At 46.6% G+C, this 23,955-nt stretch overlaps 11 protein-coding genes across 11 annotated transcripts, besides 1 other annotated feature; 7 read left to right on the top strand and 4 right to left on the bottom strand.

The window, feature by feature from the left end:
• Positions 1 to 363: 363 nt before the first annotated feature.
• FPSE_06786 (uncharacterized protein) lies at positions 364 to 2,004 on the top strand (the record flags this gene model as incomplete). The annotated part of the gene is made up of 1 exon (XM_009259904.1): positions 364 to 2,004. One exon carries the CDS (start codon positions 364 to 366, stop codon positions 2,002 to 2,004), a length of 1,641 nt encoding a protein of 546 aa, XP_009258179.1.
• A 1,128-nt stretch (positions 2,005 to 3,132) lies between these two features.
• On the top strand, positions 3,133 to 5,088 carry FPSE_06787 (uncharacterized protein; the record flags this gene model as incomplete). The annotated part of the gene is made up of 4 exons (XM_009259905.1): positions 3,133 to 3,406; positions 3,466 to 3,640; positions 3,690 to 4,036; positions 4,088 to 5,088. 4 exons carry the CDS (start codon positions 3,133 to 3,135, stop codon positions 5,086 to 5,088), a joined length of 1,797 nt encoding a protein of 598 aa, XP_009258180.1.
• A 121-nt stretch (positions 5,089 to 5,209) lies between these two features.
• Positions 5,210 to 5,237: a repeat region.
• A 313-nt stretch (positions 5,238 to 5,550) lies between these two features.
• On the bottom strand, positions 5,551 to 7,286 carry FPSE_06788 (uncharacterized protein; the record flags this gene model as incomplete). The annotated part of the gene is made up of 4 exons (XM_009259906.1): positions 5,551 to 6,488; positions 6,545 to 6,720; positions 6,773 to 7,060; positions 7,120 to 7,286. The coding sequence occupies 4 exons, from the start codon at positions 7,284 to 7,286 to the stop codon at positions 5,551 to 5,553; spliced, it is 1,569 nt and encodes a 522-aa protein (XP_009258181.1).
• Positions 7,287 to 7,701: 415 nt separating this feature from the next.
• FPSE_06789 (uncharacterized protein) lies at positions 7,702 to 9,547 on the top strand (the record flags this gene model as incomplete). The annotated part of the gene is made up of 5 exons (XM_009259907.1): positions 7,702 to 8,140; positions 8,199 to 8,407; positions 8,460 to 8,872; positions 8,941 to 9,454; positions 9,536 to 9,547. 5 exons carry the CDS (start codon positions 7,702 to 7,704, stop codon positions 9,545 to 9,547), a joined length of 1,587 nt encoding a protein of 528 aa, XP_009258182.1.
• A 725-nt stretch (positions 9,548 to 10,272) lies between these two features.
• Positions 10,273 to 11,325, bottom strand: FPSE_06790 (uncharacterized protein; the record flags this gene model as incomplete). The annotated part of the gene is made up of 3 exons (XM_009259908.1): positions 10,273 to 10,296; positions 10,361 to 11,205; positions 11,259 to 11,325. The coding sequence occupies 3 exons, from the start codon at positions 11,323 to 11,325 to the stop codon at positions 10,273 to 10,275; spliced, it is 936 nt and encodes a 311-aa protein (XP_009258183.1).
• Positions 11,326 to 11,694: 369 nt separating this feature from the next.
• Positions 11,695 to 12,667, top strand: FPSE_06791 (uncharacterized protein; the record flags this gene model as incomplete). Its single annotated transcript, XM_009259909.1, has 3 exons — positions 11,695 to 12,109; positions 12,167 to 12,394; positions 12,447 to 12,667. 3 exons carry the CDS (start codon positions 11,695 to 11,697, stop codon positions 12,665 to 12,667), a joined length of 864 nt encoding a protein of 287 aa, XP_009258184.1.
• A 326-nt stretch (positions 12,668 to 12,993) lies between these two features.
• On the bottom strand, positions 12,994 to 13,839 carry FPSE_06792 (uncharacterized protein; the record flags this gene model as incomplete). The annotated part of the gene is made up of 2 exons (XM_009259910.1): positions 12,994 to 13,640; positions 13,692 to 13,839. 2 exons carry the CDS (start codon positions 13,837 to 13,839, stop codon positions 12,994 to 12,996), a joined length of 795 nt encoding a protein of 264 aa, XP_009258185.1.
• Positions 13,840 to 14,695: 856 nt separating this feature from the next.
• FPSE_06793 (uncharacterized protein) lies at positions 14,696 to 15,209 on the top strand (the record flags this gene model as incomplete). Its single annotated transcript, XM_009259911.1, has 4 exons — positions 14,696 to 14,739; positions 14,793 to 14,994; positions 15,044 to 15,091; positions 15,156 to 15,209. The coding sequence occupies 4 exons, from the start codon at positions 14,696 to 14,698 to the stop codon at positions 15,207 to 15,209; spliced, it is 348 nt and encodes a 115-aa protein (XP_009258186.1).
• Positions 15,210 to 16,784: 1,575 nt separating this feature from the next.
• FPSE_06794 (uncharacterized protein) lies at positions 16,785 to 19,075 on the bottom strand (the record flags this gene model as incomplete). The annotated part of the gene is made up of 5 exons (XM_009259912.1): positions 16,785 to 17,525; positions 17,582 to 18,169; positions 18,221 to 18,747; positions 18,808 to 18,891; positions 19,066 to 19,075. 5 exons carry the CDS (start codon positions 19,073 to 19,075, stop codon positions 16,785 to 16,787), a joined length of 1,950 nt encoding a protein of 649 aa, XP_009258187.1.
• A 535-nt stretch (positions 19,076 to 19,610) lies between these two features.
• On the top strand, positions 19,611 to 20,999 carry FPSE_06795 (uncharacterized protein; the record flags this gene model as incomplete). Its single annotated transcript, XM_009259913.1, has 2 exons — positions 19,611 to 20,666; positions 20,718 to 20,999. 2 exons carry the CDS (start codon positions 19,611 to 19,613, stop codon positions 20,997 to 20,999), a joined length of 1,338 nt encoding a protein of 445 aa, XP_009258188.1.
• Positions 21,000 to 22,085: 1,086 nt separating this feature from the next.
• FPSE_06796 (uncharacterized protein) lies at positions 22,086 to 23,836 on the top strand (the record flags this gene model as incomplete). Its single annotated transcript, XM_009259914.1, has 3 exons — positions 22,086 to 22,737; positions 22,798 to 23,367; positions 23,424 to 23,836. 3 exons carry the CDS (start codon positions 22,086 to 22,088, stop codon positions 23,834 to 23,836), a joined length of 1,635 nt encoding a protein of 544 aa, XP_009258189.1.
• Positions 23,837 to 23,955: the final 119 nt, after the last annotated feature.

Here is a 23,955-nt window from a genome sequence, read left to right as displayed (position 1 = left end):
ACAGAACGATAACGAGGGAAGCGTTATGCTCTCGACAAGTCAAAACTAAGCCTGGCTACCTACCCGATCAATCAATAAAACATTACTATATGTTCTTGTTAATAATTTGAGCTTGGACCTGGCTCTGACTCTTCGCCGAAGGGTCCACTGTATTCTATTGGCTATAAATAGTCTTGCACAACTCCGCTTACTTTAAAATTCAACTATGAACCTACGTTGCAGGGTTGAGCTTTACCGTTAAGCTCATATCTCTAGTCTGATCGAATGAGTAACCCATTCATGAACCTACGCACGGCATCCGTACTTTATAAGTCTCACCCAACACTTTTCTCTATTATTCAGCGAACTCATCCATTCACAAGCATGGCGTCTTCTGTCCTCCTCAACCGCATGTCGCCATATCGAGAATTTGCTCAACCGCCCATCAACAGATATAACTGTTATGGGCCTCCTTTCGACATACCCATAACTATAACTGATCGTGATGGTTCTCTTATCCATGAACAAGAAGGCGAGGCCCTTCTTACCGCCATAATTGCGCAAGACGATGTTGAATTCCTCGAGAGATATTTCGCTATTGATCCTCGCGCCATCCCAAACCCGTTTGGGCTCCCTGATGGCGATGAGGCCATTTGTTATCACGCCGATCGGTTCCGTTACGCTGCCAAATGTGGTAGTCTCAGAACCCTCCAAATGCTTTACAAGTACGCCACCAAAGATCTTGATAAGACGAAGCCAATCAGATTAGAAATGGGCAATTTCCAGCTATTGAATGTGGCGGCCCAATACGGTCAAATCGAGATTGTACAATGGCTCCTTGACACCAAGCCATTATACGCCGGTATTCATGATCGCGATCTCAGAGGCTTTACCGCGCTTGCAGCTGCTGCCGATCTATTTCCATTCCGACGTGCACCCGCGTGGTATGAGATCTGTTTCAAAAACAATGAGACGATAATGAATCTGCTGCTTGATCATGGCGCCAGCGCTGCTGACGTTGTCCACCCAACAGGCTGTATAGATCAGAAGCGTCCTACTGTTCTAACTTTAGCTGCCCAGTGGGCAAGCCCTGACTTACTTGGAAGACTCATCGACGGTGGCGCTGATGTTCATTACAAGGTACTGGCAGACTCATGGGAGCTGAAATTTCGAGATCAACGTGATTTTCCGGTCCAGATCGAGGTCAATGCCCTGTTTCTTGCATCTTTCCGGGCAAACCCTGATGGCGTCAAAACCCTAGTTGATCGACGAGGTGATGGAGTTGGCATCGCAGACATGATGTGCTCTCCAGACTGTGTTGGAAGCCTCCCTCTTCACTGGGCGGCTCGAAACCAATTGCCAGATGTGCTTAGACTCATTCCAACATCGATGCTCCAAGAAAGAGCTGGGAAGATCACTCAGACTATTGAACAGCTCTTGGATTTCGCTCCTACCACAGTCAACGTGCAAGACAATGATGGAAATACAGCATTACATTACGCCACCAGATATTTCGGCAAGAATGGAACGATGTACACTCCTGTCTTCCAACTTCTATGCAGTCGAGGGGCAGATGCAAATCTTCACAATTACAAAGACGAAACGCCTTTACATACCCTGTTTGAGGCCCAAGGCGATGACGGGCCCATTGACCCAGCTGTCATATTACTTTTAATCGCACACGGGGCAAAGGTTACAGACGTTGATAATGCTGGTAACACACCGTTACACCTCGCAACCAGAAACTGGCATTTCATTGATGCTGTCTCACTTTTGCTTGAATATGGTGCAGACCCTGCTCGACTAAATCTGAAACAAGAGAATGCTCTTCACACTGCTGCTCGTGGCGTCTGTCCGGGAAATGGAGAAAAAAATACAGAAATGCCGAAGGACATGATGGCCAACTTGGTGAAAGCTGGAGGGGCGGAGCTGATGGATCTACCAAACGCAGATGGAAAGACTGCACGACAGATATCTGAAGAGCGGACTCATGAAGGAATAGAGGATAAGACGTGCGAGACGTAAACTAATCGTTGAAGAAGTGGAGACAAGGATATTGTCGTGGATTCGGAGTATCTCCAACTAATTGACGAACCGATAATAGTTTCACGATTTGACCGTTGTCTATTACTCCGAATCATTAAAGTTGAAGAGTAGATCGTAGTTATTGTTACTGTAGGCGCCAACGTAGTCGATGGTAGTGGCCTTGCTTCCGAAGACCCTCTTCCCGATCCGAAAGTGTGGGGATGGTACAAAGCTTCAAAGTGAATCTTGCATGGCCACAAGACGTGATTGGGTTTAGTGTTCCATGGGTCAGAGCCAGGACCTTGGTGCTCGGGACATGCGTTAATCACAAGAGCACAGTTGAATACCCCTCTCAGGAACTCGGCAGTTTGTGACTGAAAGCAAGGCTGGGCAATGCCGCGGTCAGACAAAACATCAACTCAACATGGATGTTCGGCAACTATTCTGTTGCGTTTTTCTCAAACCCTCAGTCACTGTGAAAAATAATTTACTGTTGTAACTCATCGAGTATCCAGTCCATGCAGACTCCTCGGCCTTATCGTACATATTTTTAAGTATACTAAGAGGGCTTTACAATGGGTTTATTAGAGTTGCGAAAATACAATACCCTGTACTTTGTATCAAAAATGGTTCAATATAATACACTATGAGTTTCTGACCCACATTGTCGGCAGCGTTCCCCCACACGACAAGATCAAAAATACCACCAACCACTTTGTGCAATTCCCGTCCGTTAATTCATTACTGTCATGATTTGTGAGAACATTGTAAGCACGGCAGGTGAGGAGGTTCAGAAGACACCTTCCTTGTCTGTGCGCACACGGCCCGCGACCCTGGTCGTCCATAAGGACATGGATCCACAACGGCGGCAACGGCACCGTTACTAAATATCGGTACTTACGTAGTATCCATCGTTGTAAATACACGAGAGACGATCAAATACAGATCGTTCCGAGGAAGACGTATATACATTATTGTCTTGATGAAAGCATTATAAAAAAGTGTATCACAGTTGTCAACTTATTGAACTATCAAATCATCAACAAATCTACACTCAGCTTACAACAACCTCAACAACTCGAACCTTCGTATCATTCAAAATCATTGAGCTTTTGAATACCTTTCACCATGACGATAGATTCAAAGAGCCCCGAAAACACACACATCAACGGCAACTCAACCAATTGTCATCGTGAACCATTTACTCTCAAGGATGTACCGGTCGAGAACCAACGACCACTAAAGGTCCGTGTCATTGGCGCTGGATACTCTGGTGTCTACCTTGGTATCAGAATTCCCCAGCGCTTGCGCAACATTGATCTCAAAATCTACGACAAGAACGAGGGAATTGGAGGAACCTGGTGGGAGAATCGGTATCCAGGTTGTGCTTGCGATATTCCCTGTAGGCAAGATCATCTTATACGGATTGCAAGACGACGGCTGACATACTCACCTTTACAGCTCACTCGTATCAGTATACATTTGCTTCGAACAAAGCTTGGTCTGGTTTCTATGCGCCCTCACACGAAATCTGCGACTACATCAACAGCGTGGCAGACAAGTATAGCGTCAGACGCTTTGTTTATCTGCAGCACAAAGTAACTAGTGCTGTTTGGGATGACAACAAGAAGAAATGGTAAGACACACTCATCACATTTCATACCAGCTACTAACACGTTGTCCAGGAATGTCACCGTCCAGAAGCACACAGGAGAAACCTTCATCGAGGAAGTCGACGTCGTCATCTCAGCAAGAGGTGGTCTCAATGACATCTCCTGGCCCGAAATTCCTGGCTTCAACACCTTCAAGGGAAAGAAGATGCATTCAGCAGCTTGGGATCAGGAGTACGACTTCAAGAACAAGAAGATCGGTGTCATTGGCGGTGGATCGAGTTCCATTCAAATTGTGCCTCAATTGCAAAAGGTCGAGGGTGCTGAACTAAGTGTCTTTGTTCGTAGCAAAGTATGGATCTCTAACCGCTTCGGTGAAAATACGATGAAGAATTTGGGCTGGGACCCTTCTGAAATCGAGAGTAAGTGAGAACAAAAGAAACTGTGAAATCATCATACTAATTTATTAATAGTCTCGCCTGAGCGTTTGAAAGAATTCGCCAAGAACGATGATGAGTATATTCGCTTCCGCAAGCGTGTCGAGAGCGACGGCAACATGGTTCATTCTTCAACCCTTAAAGGCTCAGAGATGCAAAAGCACTTTGTCGCCCAATTTACAGAAACCACGAAGCAAGCCCTGGCTTCACGTCCCGATGTTCTCGCAGCGTTTCAACCAGACTTTGGTGTGGGATGTCGTCGCCTTACACCTGGACCCGGCTATCTCGAGTCCTTGATCCAGCCCAACGTCGATTTCATCACTACGAACATCGACAGCATCAACGAGAAGGGCATAAAGCTGACTGGTGACGAGGGTCGACAAGTTGACATCGATGTGCTGGTTTGCGCGACAGGTTTCAACACCAGCTTCACCCCTCCATTCCCTGTCATCGGCAAAAGTGGAATCTCAATCCAAGACAAGTTCAAGCCATACCCTCAGTCGTACATCACGATCGCTGTGGATGACTTTCCCAACTGGTTCATCATGCTCGGCCCCAACTCTGCACTCGGTGCTGGATCCTTAACAGCTCTCGTCGAAGCAGAAGGCGACTACATCATCAAATGCATTCGCAAGCTACAAAAGGAAGACTACGCAAGCATGATGCCCAAAGCAGCCCGCGTCCGAGACTTTTCAGAATACATCGGAGAGTACTTCAAGAAGACAGTTTACCTTGATAGCTGCAAGTCATGGTACAAGGCCGGAGGTGGTCGTGGCAATAGGATCTCGGCTCTTTGGCCGGGAAGTGTCATGCAGGCGCTCGAGGTGATGAGGGCACCAAGATGGGAAGACTATGATTTTGAGAGTTTACATGAGAACAAGCTTAGATGGTTGGGCAATGGGTGGAGTATGTGTGTTATGGAGAATGAGGAGCAGGGTGATGCTAGTTGGTATTGTAACAAGGATGAGGTGGATATGCCGCCTGAAGGCAAGCCTGAGACTGATCCTAAGCTCATGGCAAGGCCATTTTCTCACTGATACATAGTTGGCATGGGTCGTATTTTTGTTAGGGGAGTCAGTCACTGAATTCAATATTGTTTTATGATTTCTATTGTGACTCGGTACATGTAGCAGGCTTAGTAGAATCTTCATTTGCTAGTAATATTTATTACATTTTATTTTTTAAACCGAGCTTGATAGATCAACCTTTTTGTTGATCACCATAAACCGAAGCTTAAATGTTCTCAATATGCTTAGAGTTGAAACAAAGTGATAAATGATAAAATGGCAGGGTTATTATCAATATGATTGAGGTATCATTTTGAATACTTAGTATAAAATGCCGATAAGAACATTGGAACCAGGAAAACAGGGTCTTCTAATTGATCAAGGCATTTATTTTAGATAGAAATTCTCTGTCTCTTGAAAAATCAGTCACTTTACAAATGTTTTTGCAGCAAGATGTCAATAAAGTTGGATATCGTTATCCAACACTATAAACTATAATTTTGCAAAGAAAGCATGCCAGCCCTGAAACAAGTTATCTAGCCCTATTTCCTTCCAAAGATCTTGAACTTCCTGAGACGGCGCCTGACCTTTTCCAGGTGTACCATACACTTTTATATCCCCAGAAGCATGGTACTCACCCCATGGCGACCCTCCGTATGTGAACTCGATGACGTCGCGGGCAAACTCCCTTGCTGTCTTTTTCTGCGATTCATTCATGACGCCGCTGAAGTTCAAGAAGAGATACGCCGTGTCAAGGCAGTGAGATGAACGACCTTGGTAAGGACCTTCCCACGGGTTGGATTCGTTGAGGTAGTACATCCACGACTGAGTAGGCCAATAGGAAACGTGGTACTTTGTCGTAGCGTAAAAGGTGAGATCTGTGGCGAACTGCACAATCTTGGTGACGGTCTCCTCATCGTTATTATCTGTTGCCGAGATATCGTATAAAGAGACAAGACTCTCTAGTTTTGCGCGATGCGTTAAAGGAACGTTGTCAGTCAAATATTTGACAAAGTCTCGAGCTAGAGCGCCTTGCTCTCGGCCTTCAAGAATTCCCAAAGCTTGAAAGATGACTGCATCAAAATCCGTTGAACCAGCCATTAAAGGTGTTTTGTATTGACGCGAGGCCAGATACGCCTCCATGCCCCCGAAGGAGGGAACTTCATCATCCTTATCTTTCACAGGCGTCATAATGATGGAAAGAGAAACCTTGGAAAGGATATCCTCTGCAGAAGTGGCAATCAATGCTTTGACTTGGTCCTCACTCGACAGGGTGGAGTCTATCGCAAGGCACTCGAGTACAGATTTGTACGCATCCTGGGCGGCGGACTTAGTGCATACGGGAACAGCCAAATTGTTTCCACTTAGACAAATAGCGCGGTCGAAAAGCGTGTCTCCAGATTCCAAGTCAAGGAGGTTCATGACGGAGCCTTTGTATAACAGTCAGCCAAACTGTGCGCGGCTTAGTCTCATGATGGATACATACTTGCTCCTGCACTCTGGCCGATGGCCGTGATACGCGTTGGGTCGCCTGAGAATCCGCCAATATGACGTCGAAGCCATTCAAATGCCGTTTTTTGGTCAAGAAGGCCTCTGTTGGCCGGGGCACCTGACGCTCTCAGCTCGTTGCTGTCAAGGAAACCCGCAACTCCAAGTCGATAGCTATAAGATGTCAGCAAATGCAAAGTGTTTCTTTTTGGAATAGGCCCCCTACTTGATAGAGACACCGACGATTGGCTTTCCAATAGACTGGGAATATGCGACAAAGGCGCCCATGTCCTGATGAGGAGCGCCACTATCGCCCATAAGGTAAGCCCCTCCATGAATGAAAACAAGAACAGGGAATTTTGCATCTTTGTCAGCGGAGACTTGTTGCGGAATAGTTATGTCGAGATTCAAGCCATTCAGGTCAGATACGGGAGGGTATTCGGGTATGTCGAGAGACTTTTGGATGAGACTGAATTCAATGCCCACGGCTACAGGAGATCTAACAACAGGCGGACTTGGTATTCCAATATTAGCTTGGGCATATAGTGGCATCAGATATGACCAAACACTCACCCTCGACGAGTCGCGTCAATTGTGCCTCCATAGTCGGTTCGTAGCTGTGGAGCAGCAAAACGATGAGCTATCGTTGCATACTGTATGCCAAGATACTGAGCTACGCCTTTGTCGTCGTGTTTGAGGCCTTTGATGTCGCCTAACTGGGAATGGTTTAGTGTGGTCATGTTTTGAGAAATAGTGTAGCTGCAATTAGAGTCAAGTAACGATATTGATGAGACGTCAACGACATGTTGAATCTTTTATTTCTTGATAAAATGACTCGTGTCCTGCAGGGTAACGGTCCTGCCCCGGACGGACTCTGGAATAAGCCCGGGCAACCGCTATCCGGTACGTATTTCGAGTGCACTTGCCGAAACCTACATTTGATCCCCACCCGTGCCTTCCATCTCCACCTGCATTCAACTCCTCTATTGTGGATCAGGGGCACCCGGAACTCTTTCCTTCCCCGCACAAAACATGCTCCAGCTCCAGTGGATCAAGGTTCGGCTCGACGGACGGTAGTTAGCATCTCGAATTCAATGCCCACTTTGACTCTCAGTCCATCTTCAGACCTCAATCGTCACTATCATCGTCGTGATAATGCCCCGTCCCAAAGTACGCGCCGAAGATCGTAGACGCGCCGTCAAGGCTTGTGTCCCTTGTCAAAACAGCAAGAAACGATGTGACTCCCAATCACCATGCGCTAATTGCCGAAGGAGAGACTGCATCCCCTATTGCATCTATGACCCCGAAGCTGCTCGTCCCCGTCGCCAGAGCAGCAAAGCACAGCGTCGAGCAGCAGACCGAACAAGAAACATGGCCTCGCCAAACGCCAGCGATGAATACTATAACCTAGACTACATTGTTTGTGGTGACATACCATCATCTGTCACTAGCGACAGCTCGAGCACTCAAGTTCAAGCACCACAGACGCCTGAATCTACCCAGGAACCACAGTCTCATCCGACACCCGACACCACATTCTCATCATCCATGTCAAATGTTGGCAGCCAACACCAAACTCCAGAAAACGAAAAGTGTAAGTGAACGCCACTGAAAACAATTCCCTTTAACGTTTATGCTGACCAGCTTCATAGTCTCGATGGGTGACTCCCCGTCTCTTTCTTTCCTCGACTTTCTGCGCCATACATTCCAACACTACATGGGCCCGTCCCCGTTTACCGATAAAGAGAGAGCCAAGGCTATGCTCCAGTCGGTACATGCTGAACCTTCTGACGACATGAATTCAGAAAGTGAGCTTACCCTCGAAGAGAAAAGAGACTATATTCAGAGATTCTTGATCGCGGTACGGAATACATTCGGGTACAATAAATGTGTGACTAATAAGATCTTTCCAGACAACCGGAATAATATACATCTACTCCCCGGAACAAATGTTGGCGATGCTCGAAGAGACAGAGGAAAGCAGGGGACAACGTTCCAACAATCTGAGCGCGTCTCGTCAAAAGTGCGCCTTGATAGACTTGGCTATCGCCATCGGAGGACAGGGCTGTAGAACCACCCCAAAGAGTCTGTACCATGCGCAAAAGCATTTCGAGCGCGGCCAGAAACTGGCCTTCGAGGAGATGCTACTAGACCCTACAGGTGATCTTGTAGCGATATTCCTGATGATGACTATCTACATGCTGTGTGGGTGTCAGCGGAGGGGAGCTTTCATATATCTTGGCGTGGCGACTCGTCTCGCACATGCCCTCGAATTACATCAATCGAAGTCCTACAACAATCTGGCCCCAAAAACGCATAGATTTAGGTGAGCGACCACAATCTAACATGCTCATAACATTGTCTAGAGATCACATAACTCTGACAAACATGCAGGCTTCAGGTGTGGAAAAGCCTGCGGATAATAGAGATAGCATTCGGGGCAGTGCTGGGCCAACCACCGGCCTTAAGCACAGGACAAGCATCAGAAACAACGCCATTTACAGTTCCAGATGGTCCAGAGCCATGCACGCCTGAATTTACATCCATGTCGTCGACCTACGGGGTTTGCGTCATCCTCGAGCAGATCACGATCCACCTCGACAGCAAACACGAGATAGACGTGGCATTGATCAGAGATCTCCTAAGTCGACTTCGAGACTGGAGTTCAGCACTACCGTTCAGCATGAGGACATGCACCGTCAGCTCTCCAATATCTTTGGTGCAAAGACGTCAGGTTTTGGGCAACTTTGCCGTGTCGGCTTTTTATTATTACACGGTCATGCTAGCAACTAGACCACTACTTATTTCCTATATGCTCATGAGACTACGACATCTAGATCCATTAGATACTGCCTCAGCTACTCTACAATGCCATACAACCGATCGTGAGATGAGAGAACTAGCGCAGGTATGCATCGATGCTGCGGTCTTATTGATAGAAACGACACGGAGAACACAATCTGTTGGCCTGCTAATACAGAATATGCAGCTTCTCAAGTAAGCATTCTCTTCTCACCAAACAATGATATATGCTAACGTGACCTACCAGAGCTTGGATATTCAGCGCCTGCCTAATTCTGGGCCTTTCGCTTTTCGTAGACCTGTCATTTTCAGAAGTATCGGCAGCATGCGAGACAGACGTAGCACTACACAGCGGAATTGGTATAATTCGGGATCTAGATCGAACAAGTCCTCAAGCACATCGTTATCTAGAGGTTCTGACGGAACTTCGCAGTGCGTTACAGAACTATCGCGAGCGACTTGTTCCACCCCGGAGAAAGAGTAACGGGCAATTTTTGAGTCAGATCTTTGTTGTAAATCAAGAAAAGAGTCCACCCGCAGAATCTCCTGGCGCGGAAATGACGGCATTCGCTCCAACAGCTGCTGCACTGCCTACCCTAGGAAATGAGACATCTGGTGGGTTGTGGATGTTGCAACAAGCAGCACAGGCGGCGCACGCCCTGGGGAATCCGTGGCGTGTACCAGATTGTCACGCATTCACTGATAACCCATTATCTGGACAATCAGGCGGGAGTGAATCTCTGCCCTCGACATTAGCAGGGTCGGATGTGAACTGGAATGGGATATCGGTACAGGGAACGGACAACTTTTTGTTTGAGATGGAGCCATTCGCCGACATGTTGAGCCAATTTTATGTTCCATCTCCATAATCAGATATTGTAGATCCAATTGGATGCTATACAGATATCCAAGTTGTCAATATCTTTATCTTCCAGACCATTGACCGCCCTAGTAATGAAATGTTAGCCAATCCTTCCGCACGAACACTCCTCGATATGGAATAAGCTCTTACCATGCCGAGAACCGCTTGCCCACGCAGAAACTCTTCCGTCAATTCCCCAAACCACTCTGGCATTGTCCTATCAATTCCCTCCTCGGTATCAAACCCTCTACCACCAGCAACCAAAACCGATTTACCATTCAAATTCTTGTCAGCCGCCAGCTGAACAATGAAGCCTCCTACCTCGGTTGGCTTGTTGATAGGTAGACGGTTCCTTTCCCAAAAAGGACGCACTTTGTCAATCATTTGTGTATCCGTCGCCCAAGGACACAGCGCGTTAACACGAACGTCGAAATTGGTTACACCAGGCCCTCGGAGAGACCTCATGAGTCCTATAATACCGTGCTTGGCGGAGCTGTAAGCGTAAAGGCCAGGGGCCTCTGTGATCCCAGCGATCGACGATACAAGGATGATAGATTTGGAGAAACCGCTTGGTGCAGAACGATTTCTATCAGCGCTCATGAAAGTGAGAGCGATTCTGCAAAAGAATATCACACTCGTCAAGTTAATTTCGACACTCTTGCTAAGTACTTTCGGCTCCGTCATGACAGTCTCCATGTTCAGATTATCTGGTGCAAACCAATCTCCAGCAGGCTCCGTCACACCGGCGCAAGAGATGGCAATATCGACATGGCCTTTTTCTTCGTAAGGAGTTTTGAAGAGTTGTAGCTGTGCGTTGTAGTCGCAAACGTCGAGTTTCTGGAAATGAACGGATCCGCCATTTTTACATGATGGGCTTGACTGGAGATTTTGGACGACTTGGTTTCCTTTGATATCGTCCCAGTCGCCGAAGTAAACGTGGGCTCCTCTCTCGTATAGGATGGATACGGTTGTTGCGCCGATGCCTTGGGCACCACCTGGTGGTCTTATGTGTTAGTGACTGATCTGAGATTGGGTTTGAGTGGGTTACCTGTCATAACGACTACTCTTCCTTTGACATTGTCCAAAATATCGGAGGAAGCTAGGATCTCCGTCATTGTGAATGTGAAGATGGTGTGTTGTGATATGATGTAGTCTTGGTTACACTTGTCTATCAAATAATGGAAATGTAACTAGATCATAGATAGAGATGTTATAACACCAGCGAGGTTCATGCATAGAATACAACTCCAGGTTTGATATGCAGGTGCTGTTGCCGACGATGCATGACATGGTGGTAGTCAGTTGACAAGGTAATGCTGATCCGCGGCAAATGCACTACATGGGCATCGGCAAGCGTCCAAGTCACTCCGAAGGATCTCCACTCTTATGTAAGTCTCAAGTAATAGAACTTATAGAATTAACAACCTTACTGAATTGTCTGTCTATCATTCACCCTCAAACACGAAACCACCAACACTTCCAAAATGTCCCCATCACTCGACAGTCCCACAGACACATCACCTCCCCGCCTCTCCGTCATCGTAACCGGAGGCGCAAGTGGAATCGGGTTAGCCATAACCCGTCACTTCGCATCCCAAGGTCACATGGTAGCTGTTCTGGACGTGAACTCAAAGACAGGCCCAGACGTGGTTGCACAAGTAGCAAAGGAATACCCCAAAGCTCAAGTCAGCTTCAAATGGTGCGATGTGTCTTCGTGGGAAGGCCAATATGCTGTTTTTGATCAGGCATACCGCGAGCATGGCGATCGAATCGATATTGTGATTGCCAATGCTGGAATCTCCGATCCAGTTGTTGGTGCTCTGGATTGTGTTCCCACTGAATTTCCGAGGAAGCCGCAGTTGAGGATGCAGGATATCAATCTAAACGGAGTTATCTACAGTCAGTATTAACTCATGATGAGCTTCATATACCCTGTGTGCTAACCGGCATGACCAGGTGTCAGCCTTGCTGTCCATTATATGCTCAAGAACGAGATAGGCAGCCGCCTCCCAGACTCCAGAGGCTCCATTGTGTGCACATCATCATCAGCGGCCTTTTACCCATTCCCAGTCTCTCCACTCTACTCAACCTCCAAAGCCGGTATCGTGGGTCTTGTTCGATCAATGGCAGTCAGACTCCAAGAACCGAAAATTCAAATCAACGCTCTTGCACCTGGAGCTTTAGGTATATTCTGTGCTACATGTAAACATGACTCACTTTCTAACAGATAACGCAGAAACAAACATTGCTCCCGACAAGGAACTGTTCAGATTCATGGTGATCACACCAATGTCGACCTTGATCAGAGCCGTTGAGCAATTTGTGACGGATCCGTCGAGGAGCGGCCAGATAGCTGAACTAAACGAGGAGGAAATCACACTGAGACCTCATGTGGAATATGCTAATGCTGGGGCGGAGCACAACAACAAAATGTTCTGGAAACTGGGTTATGCTTGATATAATTATGTCAGTTTAATTCAGATGAAAACTTATTTGTACACATGAGGTTATTGTTGAAGTCCATTACGAATGTTTCATCAGGCATAATTTATTTAATTAAATGTTGCACTAGGATTAACCTAGAGTATAGAACTTATGTACTAGTACTATCTGTTCGTTGGCAAGCCATCCTTTCCAAGTTAAAAAAGAAATGCTCCTACCAGTACCACCCCAAAGTTCAACAATTATCCCATAGTACTACAGCGCTTTCCTGCCCGGCATTCCATCGTTCCAGATTGCCTCTTGCCCTTCCAAGTCGCCAAGTACTCTAACCAATTGTTAGATTAACGGAAGTTACCGCCACCGTTGCAGCGGCTCAGAGGAATGCCGCTCTGTCGCTTGATGCACATTGTAATGGCACCAGCAACCCATCGAACACCCTCGTAAGAACCCTCCTCATGAGAATCAGCCATCCAGGTACCAGTCTGCTGCATGGATCCAACACAACCGCGGAAAGCACGTCCGTAGCGGCGGTTGGTCCAAGGTCGAGTGATGACAACTCCGGTCTCACCAGCTGAAACAGTACCGCGGACCAAAACACTGGCCTGGGTAGTCCAGGTGCGGGAGTAGTCAACGCCGAAGCTGGCACCGAGACGGTTCTTGATGGCAGTGATGTCAAGACCACCGCTGACAGTGACGCCGTTGGAAACACTATAGGACGATGCGACTGTCACATCAATGCCGTTTCGGCCTTGGCCGATGACGACGGGGGACATCTGCACGTCCCAGTCGACAAATCGCTGAGTGCGATCAGTCACGTAAGAAGTCGTGGATCCGCAGGACTGGCGCTCCTCGAGATCACGGGGAGCCTTGGCCTTGCCTTTAGCCTTGGCTCCGGCCTTGATCCAGTCGTGGTCAATCTCGGGAGTGATGGGGTTGACGCCCTCAGACTCGAGAAGTTTCTCGTAGACGCTGACATGAACAACCTCCACTGTACTTTGTTAGCCATTTATCCATCATGATCGATGTAAAGAGAACGTACTACGGCCCTCGCCATAGAGGATGACCTCGTCCTGCTGCAGAACATGCTCAGGAGTCCAAATGGTTGAGTTGAGATCCCGTTCGGTCATGAAAGGGACGGCATTGGCAACAGCGGCCAAGCCTAGAAATATAATAGTAGAGGGAATCATTGTTTGAGTAAGAGATGAGAGACTTGATGAAGAGCTTGGTGATGAAAACTATTTCAATGTCAGAGACTTGTTGATGTTTTATACATGAATAATTCGGATATCGTGCCGATGGCCAAGACTCTGCCTTGTGTAATTTGCTCACCGTTATCATACGGCATTTAGGCTGATGGTTGTGATAGTCTTAGTATAAACTTAAAGTTTACTTTAATATGAAAGCGCACTAGTTGTGGACCTCTCTAACGACTGGCAGTAATTTTCCACGATTGAGAATCGTAATATCAGTGCACGTGCTTCTAGACTTTCTACTTGTGAACAGTAACATTTGTTTAAATCCAACTGCCGATATCAAAATGGCAGGAGACTAAAGCTATAGCCATATGAGAACCTGTATGTCCAATGTGATAAAGTCTTTTCTGATAGTATGGGCCGTTGATAGCTTATCTTTCGACTTTTATTGCGTTATACGAGAGGCGTGAAAGCGGTTAGTAAATCACAGCAAGGGACCGGGATTCAATCAATCTGCTCTTTGACCATGAATCATGATAGACTGGCTCTGGTCTTTAACGAATGAACAACCGAGTTTGGACGAGGAAGGGGTCGTCGCTGTCTGTCAGAAAGAAACTGACAAGGCCCAGGCAAAACCTGACAGATTAGACTTGTCAACAATGGTAAATTGGACCTTCCGGTTATGGAGCTGTCTAATCAAGTCCAAGATGGTCTGGAGTTCTGTCATACAAGCGGTCAAAGGAAACCAATGAAAACTATAAAGATACCCACGCTGCTCCTCTAGACATTCAAAATCATACCAGCAACCTCATCACACTCCAAGTTTCACAATCCCAATACTCTATACACAATGCAGATCTTCACCCTCGCCACCCTTCTTGCCCTTATGGAGATGTAAGAAGCACCCTCTCTTTATACCTCATCCTTTATTAACACTTGTATCACAGTGCCTCGGCCAAGCTTCACAGCCAGGCCGTTTGCGTCACCAACCGCCAGTACGCTCCCAACGGTGGAACTCCCTTCAGCGTCAGCTACAACTGGCGTGTAAACTATGAGATTCTTCCCGACGCCACCAAATGTGCTTGCGACTACTACAGGAACCGTAACACTGGCAATAAGCAGTGGGATAAGTGCCCTGATTGCAACTTTGTGAGGATACCCGTTGCGTTGATACTGAGAGTTACTAACTCCGTAGTAGGATGGTCTTGTTTGCGGGTCTCGGGACTGGCACATTGGCGGTGATGAGGTAAGTGATATTTCTCACTGGCATGATGGTCGTTAGATGAGTCTTTGCTAACCTTCAATTATAGTTCACCTACTACTGCGAGAAGAAGTGTGGTGCCCAGGGTGCTGAGGCTAACTAGGTAGATAGTTTATGGGGACAAAGCTTTGTAGTTTAATAACTAAGGAACCTATCATGGTGTTATGAGAGGTGCCTTGCAGGACGTTGGATGACAGGTGGTTTAACAGTTGCTGAATATAGTTAGTTCACTGAATAGAGTTCACTGAATAGAGTTGCAATGTAGTTGGATCTTTTCATGGTAATGTCTAGTCTTGGTGCAACAAACATGGGTCCCTGACCGGCAGATAATATTATTACTACATGGAATGACCCTGCTCGGATAAGACTGCCGAAGAAATGGATAAGATCGGCAATAGTCTCTTGATTGTTAATATATACCCTACTTTCGTGAAGTAATGAGTTCTAGACTTGGACCCTTCTTGACAGGGTGTTGAGTGAGTGGCTATGATACGAACACCACGTGGTCAGAAAAGCTGAGACAATCCGAAACAAAGGGTCCTCTGAAGAACAGTTCTAGAAGGACGGGTACCACCCACCCTTGTAGATTGGACTGGTCCTACCCGAGCTAGTTTCCGTATCTGACATCGCTTGCCCTGTCCGAGTCAGTTGATATATCCGATATAGCTTAGTCCATGAGCTAGTTGCCATATCTGGTGTAGCTTCTCACACCGCTATTGGTCTCTTTCGCGCCATTTCGAATGCCGCGTTTTGTTGAATCGTGTTGAGACCATTGGATTCTGACGCGTGCTTAATCAACCTAATCTCAGCCCAAAACTGTTTTCTATCTAACGATCATCTCTACGAGTCATGGCGGGCGTTATTCAAAACAATTAACGCCTGGGAGACAGGGTCATTCCACATGTTGATATCTTGAAGGGTAGCTATGGACAATTCCCGCGGGAGGAGACTATCACCCACATGTATACTGCATGCGTGACCATCATCATTTCAATAGATTCTCAACGCAAGACAAAAGCTAGACCTAAAAGCCTCGAAGTATTGGATTTAGTAAAAGAGAATAAAGATGGAATCATAGACTCTGCGGAACCTTTCCAACAACTGATTCACTACATAACCATGAATCAAGTCAAAATACCACTGCTTACCCTATACTTTATATCATATTCAAGGAGCACATCCTTCAACAAACTAACCTTACCACATCTAGGATAGCCTGAAAAGAAATTACAACGGTTACACGACAGAACACGACATGATGGCGACATGGCAGGACATACGAAGTCGTATTGTAGATATCAGACAATAAGTCTGTCAAGGACAAATCAGCATGAACGCACTAGTTGATCAGCTGTTAGAAAAGGATTTCAGAGTCAGTTCTAGGCCAGTGCAGACGACCGAGTCGAGGCTCATTTGTTTGCGCATCTCGAATTAGTGGCATTCGCTGAATGACAAGGAAAACCCTTCCACGATACTTCAAGTTTTAAATCTCACTTTATCCAAAAAGAGATGTGAGCCTGACAGTGATACCCTATTAGTGCAACAGTGTGTAGATAACAGCAGTCATGTCAATCAAGCCACAGTTTAATTCAAATAGACCTCGTATTAAGAATTCATATGTAAACTGAGACGGTTGGGACTTCAGTTTGTAGACCTATACAGCAAATACCCCCCTGCGTCAAATCGTAGTCTGCGTGAGCGTCTTGTATGAGACAAGGTCACGAGCAATATTAACTACTTGCTTCCATTTCTCTTCCTCCGAAACGTCCTTGTTATCCATAGTATCACCCGGTCTCTTGAAGAAGTTTTCCACTCTAAGATTCCTATCTCTGGTCTGCTTCTCATCATTATTGGAGCACAGTATTGCCAACGTTTCCTTCATAGCTGGAAACCGCTTGATTGCTCTGACTGTCGTCTCATTCACAGACAAATCATCTCTTTTGTTGGTGTATATGTTATAAATGGCCGCAAGTCTGACGCAATGGATGCTCAGAGCAGCCAGCCCCGAAGCAAGCGCAGTCGCCACTGACGACCCAGTCTTTGGCGTGTCATCCTCTTCAGGGAGGTTATCGGCTTCCCGAGGAGCAACCTTGTGACCAGGAAGGATGTAATTTACAATTTCCTCGTGTCCCATCCATGCAAAGGAGACCCCGTCGGCTTTCGCTGCGCCAATCTTGAACAAATCTGTCGAACTTCTTTTACATCCAAAAGGATAGTATGATTCCAATGTCTCTTTGCTTGCTCTTCCGATATCGGGCGCAGAGCAGAAGACAAGAATGCCAGTGGCGGTGACAAGTGAAATGGCGTTTTCGAGACGACTGATATCAGCTGAGTTGTCATGCTTTTCGTCCTTCTGTAACTGCACTGTCCACGAGATTGAAATGATGTCGAATTTGCGAGCCACTGCATATTCTACTGCCTATAAAGAGATGTTAGATTTGCATATGTCAAAAGTGATTGCTGCCGGTCACTCACATCAGCGGCGCTTTTAGCCGTAAAACTCGCTTTTCCATCGACATTTCCCCGAAGTACGTTCAGCCTGCACCCAAAGATCTTAACACGAGGGCAGACTCTGCGTATCATATACGCCATGCACGTTCCATGTCCAGTGGCAGACCCGTGAAATGGCTCTCGCGGACCAGGTCTGTATCCATCATCATACTCTCTGTCAAAGCTCTTCCCGCCATCCATGTTCTCGGCAAGTGACTTATGCATGAAATTGACGTCGTCGTCAATGAGTGCAACCTTCACGTCTTTTCGCAGCTCAACTGGCAAACTGGGATGATTCAAGTATTCGTCTACTGGAAAACACTCCAGAGGCTCTAAACTAGCAATGCCATCGGCGAACCTGTCCATGACGCTGAGCCACTGGTAAGGGTCTATCCTTGCTCGTTGCTCTGTCTGCTCAGTCGGCATCTGTCCTTGGGGCCTGGATGTGTGTTGCTCGTAAGGCTCGTAATGGTGGCATTCAAGAGGCTGCAGTACCTTGGCTCGATGTTCTCTAATGCGAGTTTTGAAACTTTCTATCCTTGCCTTGGTACGATGAGACGATTCGATGTTTTTCTGTGAGGAGTTCCGTTAGCCTTCAAATATTGTGAGTCAGTGATGATTTACCTTTGTTTCATGCAAGTGAATGACCTGCAAAGTAGTTATCTTTACAAGTCCATCAGGCTCGCTCCACGCCCTTAACACTGCGTTGTTTCCGTCCCACCATAAGTGAACCTCTCGGAGATCAGAGTTCTTGCAAGCGTTTTGTAAAGTCATAGGATCCAAGTCCGGCTTGCGCCAGTCCAGGATCTCAATATTGAAATCTTTCAAAGATTCCTCTATAGCCTCGTCGCTATGTGAGATGCCATGTCCATCCTCCACAATGAGATGGATAATACTCTCAACTGACTTCTTTTTTGACAACCATCGAAAGAAATAGTACACGTCCTTTCGTCGAACGCCTGCTCTTCCCTCGGAGTTGGTCCAATCTGGCCTTTTCACCGGCGGGCTTTTGACCGTCATTTGACGAAACTCTACGTGCTGGAATACTTTGTCAAACTTCAGACTCTCATAGCTCTTTGTAAAGTCTCTGAAATTTATTGCGTTTGGCGTCTTTGGTATCTTTGGCGGGAATTCAAATCCTATTTGTGTCTCTGGACATCTATGTTAGGTGTCTGTTGTGAACGAGTCTCATGGAAGTATTGGAATCTCACCTTGTTCATTATCCCCATGCAGAAACTGAATAGCGGTGTTTGGATTGCGACGTGATCCCGGCTGTCCATATTGCCAGTGGCTTTCTTGACACAAGGCAGTTCGAAGTTAATGTAACTTCAACTCTTTGAGGATCCTATCGGCGACGTCTTCTGAAGGCTTTGGAAGCTTTGGGCGCTTTCGAGAAGAAACTTTTTTGGGATTGGGAGGTTTCTGTGATCCAGTGCGCCTAGGGATAGGGTTTCCATCATAAATCATACTTTTGAGCATTATGACTCCAATGCCCTCACAAGACCTTGTTTTTTTTGTTTTTTTTGCCCTTGCCCTACTATGATCCAGTGCGCGTTCTTATGAGACGGCGGCCGAATTGATTCTGATCCTTTGCATCTCTCTTAGAGCCAGTCAGGAGCTGCAAAGTGTCCATGTTGTTAGACTCTAACCCACCAGGGACTTGAAAATCTACCCCTTCTCGCATCTTGAAACCGATACGATTCGGCTGCTCGCCCATTCTCTTGCTATTCCCTGCCTCGTCCTTGCGAGACATGGCTCCAGTCTCATGTTTGCCTGCGGGTGCATCGCCAGACTTCTCCTTGGAGTCCCTGTTTTGCTTCTCTTTTTCCTTTCTCTCTCTCTCCATCCGTCTGAGCTCTTTCTTTTTTCCATACTTCTCTCGAGATCTGACATGATGCTGATAGACAGAAAGCTCCTCAGGTTTTCCGGACCGCAGATCAAAGGCTATATCACTGTGCTTGATCATCCATTGCTTCACACTTGTGTTGCAAATAATCTCCACCGTCTGCTCAAAATGCTGCTTCTTTACAACTTTGATGTTGATGAGAAAGATAAGTACGGAAACACTGCCTTCAACAAAATCACGGACAAGACCACTATACCGGTTTTAGAAACTCTCAAAACCTGGGGCGCATCGATTGATATAGCGAATGAGGAAGGGGAGGTACCTCTTTGCAACGCCATCAGATTCTCCAACGAACCTGTTTCTAACTGGCTTGTCAAGCAAGGTGCAAACGTCAATATCAGTATCGGCAAGCAAGAATCGATTCTTCACATAGCATGTTCTGAGGGAAGTCTCGAGATGGTGAAGCTGTTGCGCAAGAACAATGCGACCCTTTCCTCAGTCAACCATGACAATAGCACTCCACTGCATATAGCTCTGCTTCGCTCCGATGAAGGAAAAGAGGCGATCGTCTACTACCTGCTTAGCATGAAGGGGTTGGATGTCAACCACAGCAGCGAAGCTTGGGGGAGCTGTTTGAGTATAGCCTGCCTTAACACCGGCATCAACGTGGTTGAAGCTTTGTTGAAGAGAAACGCGATTGTGGATTCAAAAGACAAGATGGGGAGAGTGCCAATGCACTTTGCACTTTACCGAACCACTACTTATATCAATACTCTCCTTCAAGCAAACGCCAGTCTCGAGACTATCGATCTCATGGGACGAAACGCACTACACTTTGCAGTAGTCAGCGGACGACTCGATGTCGTGACTCTTGTTCTGAACAAGCACCCAGACTACATTCACCAGACAGATATTGACGGTTGGTCACCTCTTATGTGGGCTGTAAGGATCTGCGGAAAATGGGATACGCGAGAAGATGAGCGTACGAAGATCATTTCAGAACTAATTGCACGAGGCGCCAACCCGCATATTTCTGGCGAAGGACTTGATCGAAAATGGACGGCATGCGATCTTGCTTATTATTATGGTCACGGCCGAGACGTGATCGATCTTCTGGAGCCCCAAGATGAAATGCTTGAGCACGGAGAGCTACAAGACAAGGACATTGACAATCAGAGAGCAGCAAAAATTATCAAAGACAATTACTGCGACGCATGCTTGCTGGTAAGTACCCTAGTGCAGCCCTTAGTAGGGACTTGCTAATCTTGAATGTAGAACAATTATGGATTCAGGTTTCAATGCGATGTGTGCGAGGATTTTGATCTCTGTTTCAAGTGCTATCGCTCGCAGAACACTATTCACCCCAAGCATAGCTTTACTAATCCCAGCGGCCGTTGTGTGTGTGCAGAAGACTCTTCATCAGATGGAAGCTCATCAGATTCGGGCAGTACAGAAGAGGAGACAAGCAGCGAGGAAGAGGGCAATGGATCCGGAGGTGGATCTGGGGAAGAGTCTGATGATGGTTCTGATGCTGAATCACAAAATGATTCGTGCTGAGCGAGAAGCTTCAAGCTGAGCCAATGTTCAGCATGAATGATAGATAAGTCGGCAAGTGTTTGTAGTTATCTTGAGTAAGTTTCTTATTTATGAATAAACATCTAGAAACCAATCTGGCATTTTAGGCGGTTGATAAAGAGATGGCAACGAAGATAGATGAAATATCTATGAACAAGGCTCTCTCATAGGACTAAGACATGTCGAGACGAGTGCCGACGTGATCCGGAGTTTAGATCAATAGCAAATCTGTTATATCAAAATATAGCGATCATTTCGAATACCGCCCGGCTGTGAGAAAGGTATGGCGTTCTTATTATGAGGATGAAGTTGATGTTTGAATCAATGATCGTGATAGGTCAGAACGAGATAGCTGAGGTCCAGTGTCGGCAACGTACCTGGCGTACACTACGCTCATTATCATTCTCTACAATACGGTATGAACGATCATGTCAAGCCTCACTTTTATGTCATATATATCGTTCCACCGCAGTATATTCACAGCTTCCATAGCTGCACCGCCGAAGTAAGAGGTCAAGGGATCTATCGCGAAGGACTCAATCATCATCATCAACAATCAAGCACGCGGCAACGGACCAGCCTGGGGTGCCGGCCCCTCCCCCGCCTTACTATATGATTTAGCGAGCAACTATTGATCCTAGTGTGTTTGTTATGACTCTCTCCACTCCAATTTCTTGGAATGGCGACAGATCTCCAGCGTAAACGGCCCTTTAATGTCGGCAACGTACTTAGCGTACCCCGGATTGCTGTCGGCACAGGGATTGGAGTCGACTATTGGTTGATTGTCGTTCATATTCCCACAAGCGATGGTCACCAATGGTACTACATGCATTTCCCCGCAATATCCATTATCAAGATCTTAGTCAATGGAGTTCAGATTGGCTGTAGGAGTACTCTCTTCAGTTTTCGTATACGCGAGTGATACCGTAGCTTTGACAATTAGTTATAAATGTCCACAACTTCCCCGGATTCTCGAGATTTACCGCTCTTCCAACTATTTCTCAACAGTCACGTCAAACAATACTTTGATATCTTCCCTACCTTCACTCTACTGCTTGTGTTCTCATCATGGGTCTGGGAATTCTTCCCGATAGTCACCTCACCGATGTTCCAGGCACATCTTTCCTCAGCGAGAAGGGCTTACCTGGCAGCTTAGAAGAGGCTACTATCACCGCAGAGAATCACACCAGTCTCAAACACGATCCAACTGGCAAGATTGTTCTTGTCCCTCAGCCATCAAATGATCCCAATGACCCCCTCAATTGGCCTGCATGGAGAAAGCACATGTTTACTGTTTCAATCGGCATTGGCTGCGGTGTTGTAGGCGCCATAGGACCCCTTCTTGGCCCGGCAATGGTTCCCCTTGCTGAGGAATTCGGTGTACCTCTCCAGAGATTCACTTTGGGTTTCACCGGCTCTCTTCTCATATCCTTGGCATTCGGTAACCTGTTCTGTAACTCGTTGGCCATGGTTGTCGGCAAGCGGCCAGTCTACCTCATCACTGCAGTAGGCTTGCTGGTCACAACTGTATGGAGCGCAGTGGCCAAAGACTTCATCTCTCTCGCTGTCTCCCGCGGTATCCAAGGCTTCTGCATGTCTCCGATGGAGGCTCTGGTCCCGGCATCAATTTCTGATGTTTGGTTTGTCCATCAAAGAGGTCTTCAGAACGCCATCTTCAATCTCGGTGTACTTGGGGGCATCAACCTTGCTTCGCCGATTGGTATGTTCAAGTTTTTTTCTTTTCAATCGGATTCATCAATTACTAACGTATTGCTATCAGCTGGTGCTATCATCAACGAATATGGATACAAAACCTGTCTCTGGATCATGGCTGGTGCCTTTGGTGTTCAGCTTTTGCTTACCATCTTCTTTATGCCTGAGACAACATACAAGCGCAATACCGACCCAGGTGTCCTGGACACTCCAATTCAGAAACTATCGACTATTGATGAGAAGAAGGAATCAGTATCAGAGGTTGAAAACACTATCACATCCCAAGGCAATACTACCATTCCATCAAAGCATTCTTTCCTATATGAACTCCGACCCTGGAGCGGTTTTTACGATTCGTCTGGCTTTCTGTATAGTATTTACGCACCATTCAAAATGCTCGGTTCTCCGGTGGTCATTTGGGGATGTTTCCTACTGACTATTTGCCTGAATTGGTTGGTTCTGCTCGCCAATACTCAATCTCAAATCTTCAGTGGACCTCCGTACAACTTTTCTGTCGCCCAGGTGGGATTGACGAATCTTTCATCCTTTGTTGGGACGTTTATCGCAACAGCACTGGCAGGTCTGATAGTAGATGGCCTGGCCAAGTTTATGGCGGGAAGAAATAATGGTGTCTACGGTAAGTACTTTTCATTTTATTACAGCAGGTCTCATGTGCTAAGTTTTATGTTACAGAGCCAGAGTTTCGTCTTCCAATTATTGCACTGCTTGCCACCCTCAGTGCCAGTGGATTCTTCGGCTGGGGCCAGAGTCTCTCCAAGGGTGAACCATGGCCTATCCCTGTCATCCTCTGTCTAGGGCTTATCAATGTTGGAATTCAATTGGGAATCGTCGGTGTTGTGTCCTACGTGGTTGACTCCCATCGTCACGAGGCTGTCGAATCTTATGCCATAATGAGCTTCGCCAAGAATATCTTTGGCTTCGGTATGACCTTTTACATGAACGACTGGATCGCACTTCAAGGTGTGAGGGACGCCTTTTTTGTGATTGGTGGAATTACGATTGGTGTTAGTATGGCTACGATTCCTATGTATATCTTTGGGAAGAGAGCGCGCAGCTTTGCATTTCGCAATGGCTTCCTTGCATAAGGTGTATTTCTATCTTGATAGCTCTAACAAATGGTTGGTTATGGTACTATCAAGATCTGTCTCTTCGACTTCCTACTCGATGAAAATCTTTGCAAGGTGGAAATCATCCTGTGCAGTAT

This window comes from Fusarium pseudograminearum, chromosome 4 (assembly GCF_000303195.2).
Source record: "Fusarium pseudograminearum CS3096 chromosome 4, whole genome shotgun sequence".
Taxonomy (NCBI): domain Eukaryota; kingdom Fungi; phylum Ascomycota; class Sordariomycetes; order Hypocreales; family Nectriaceae; genus Fusarium; species Fusarium pseudograminearum.
Note: the sequence above shows the minus strand (reverse complement) of the source record. Positions and strands in the feature narration are given on the sequence as shown.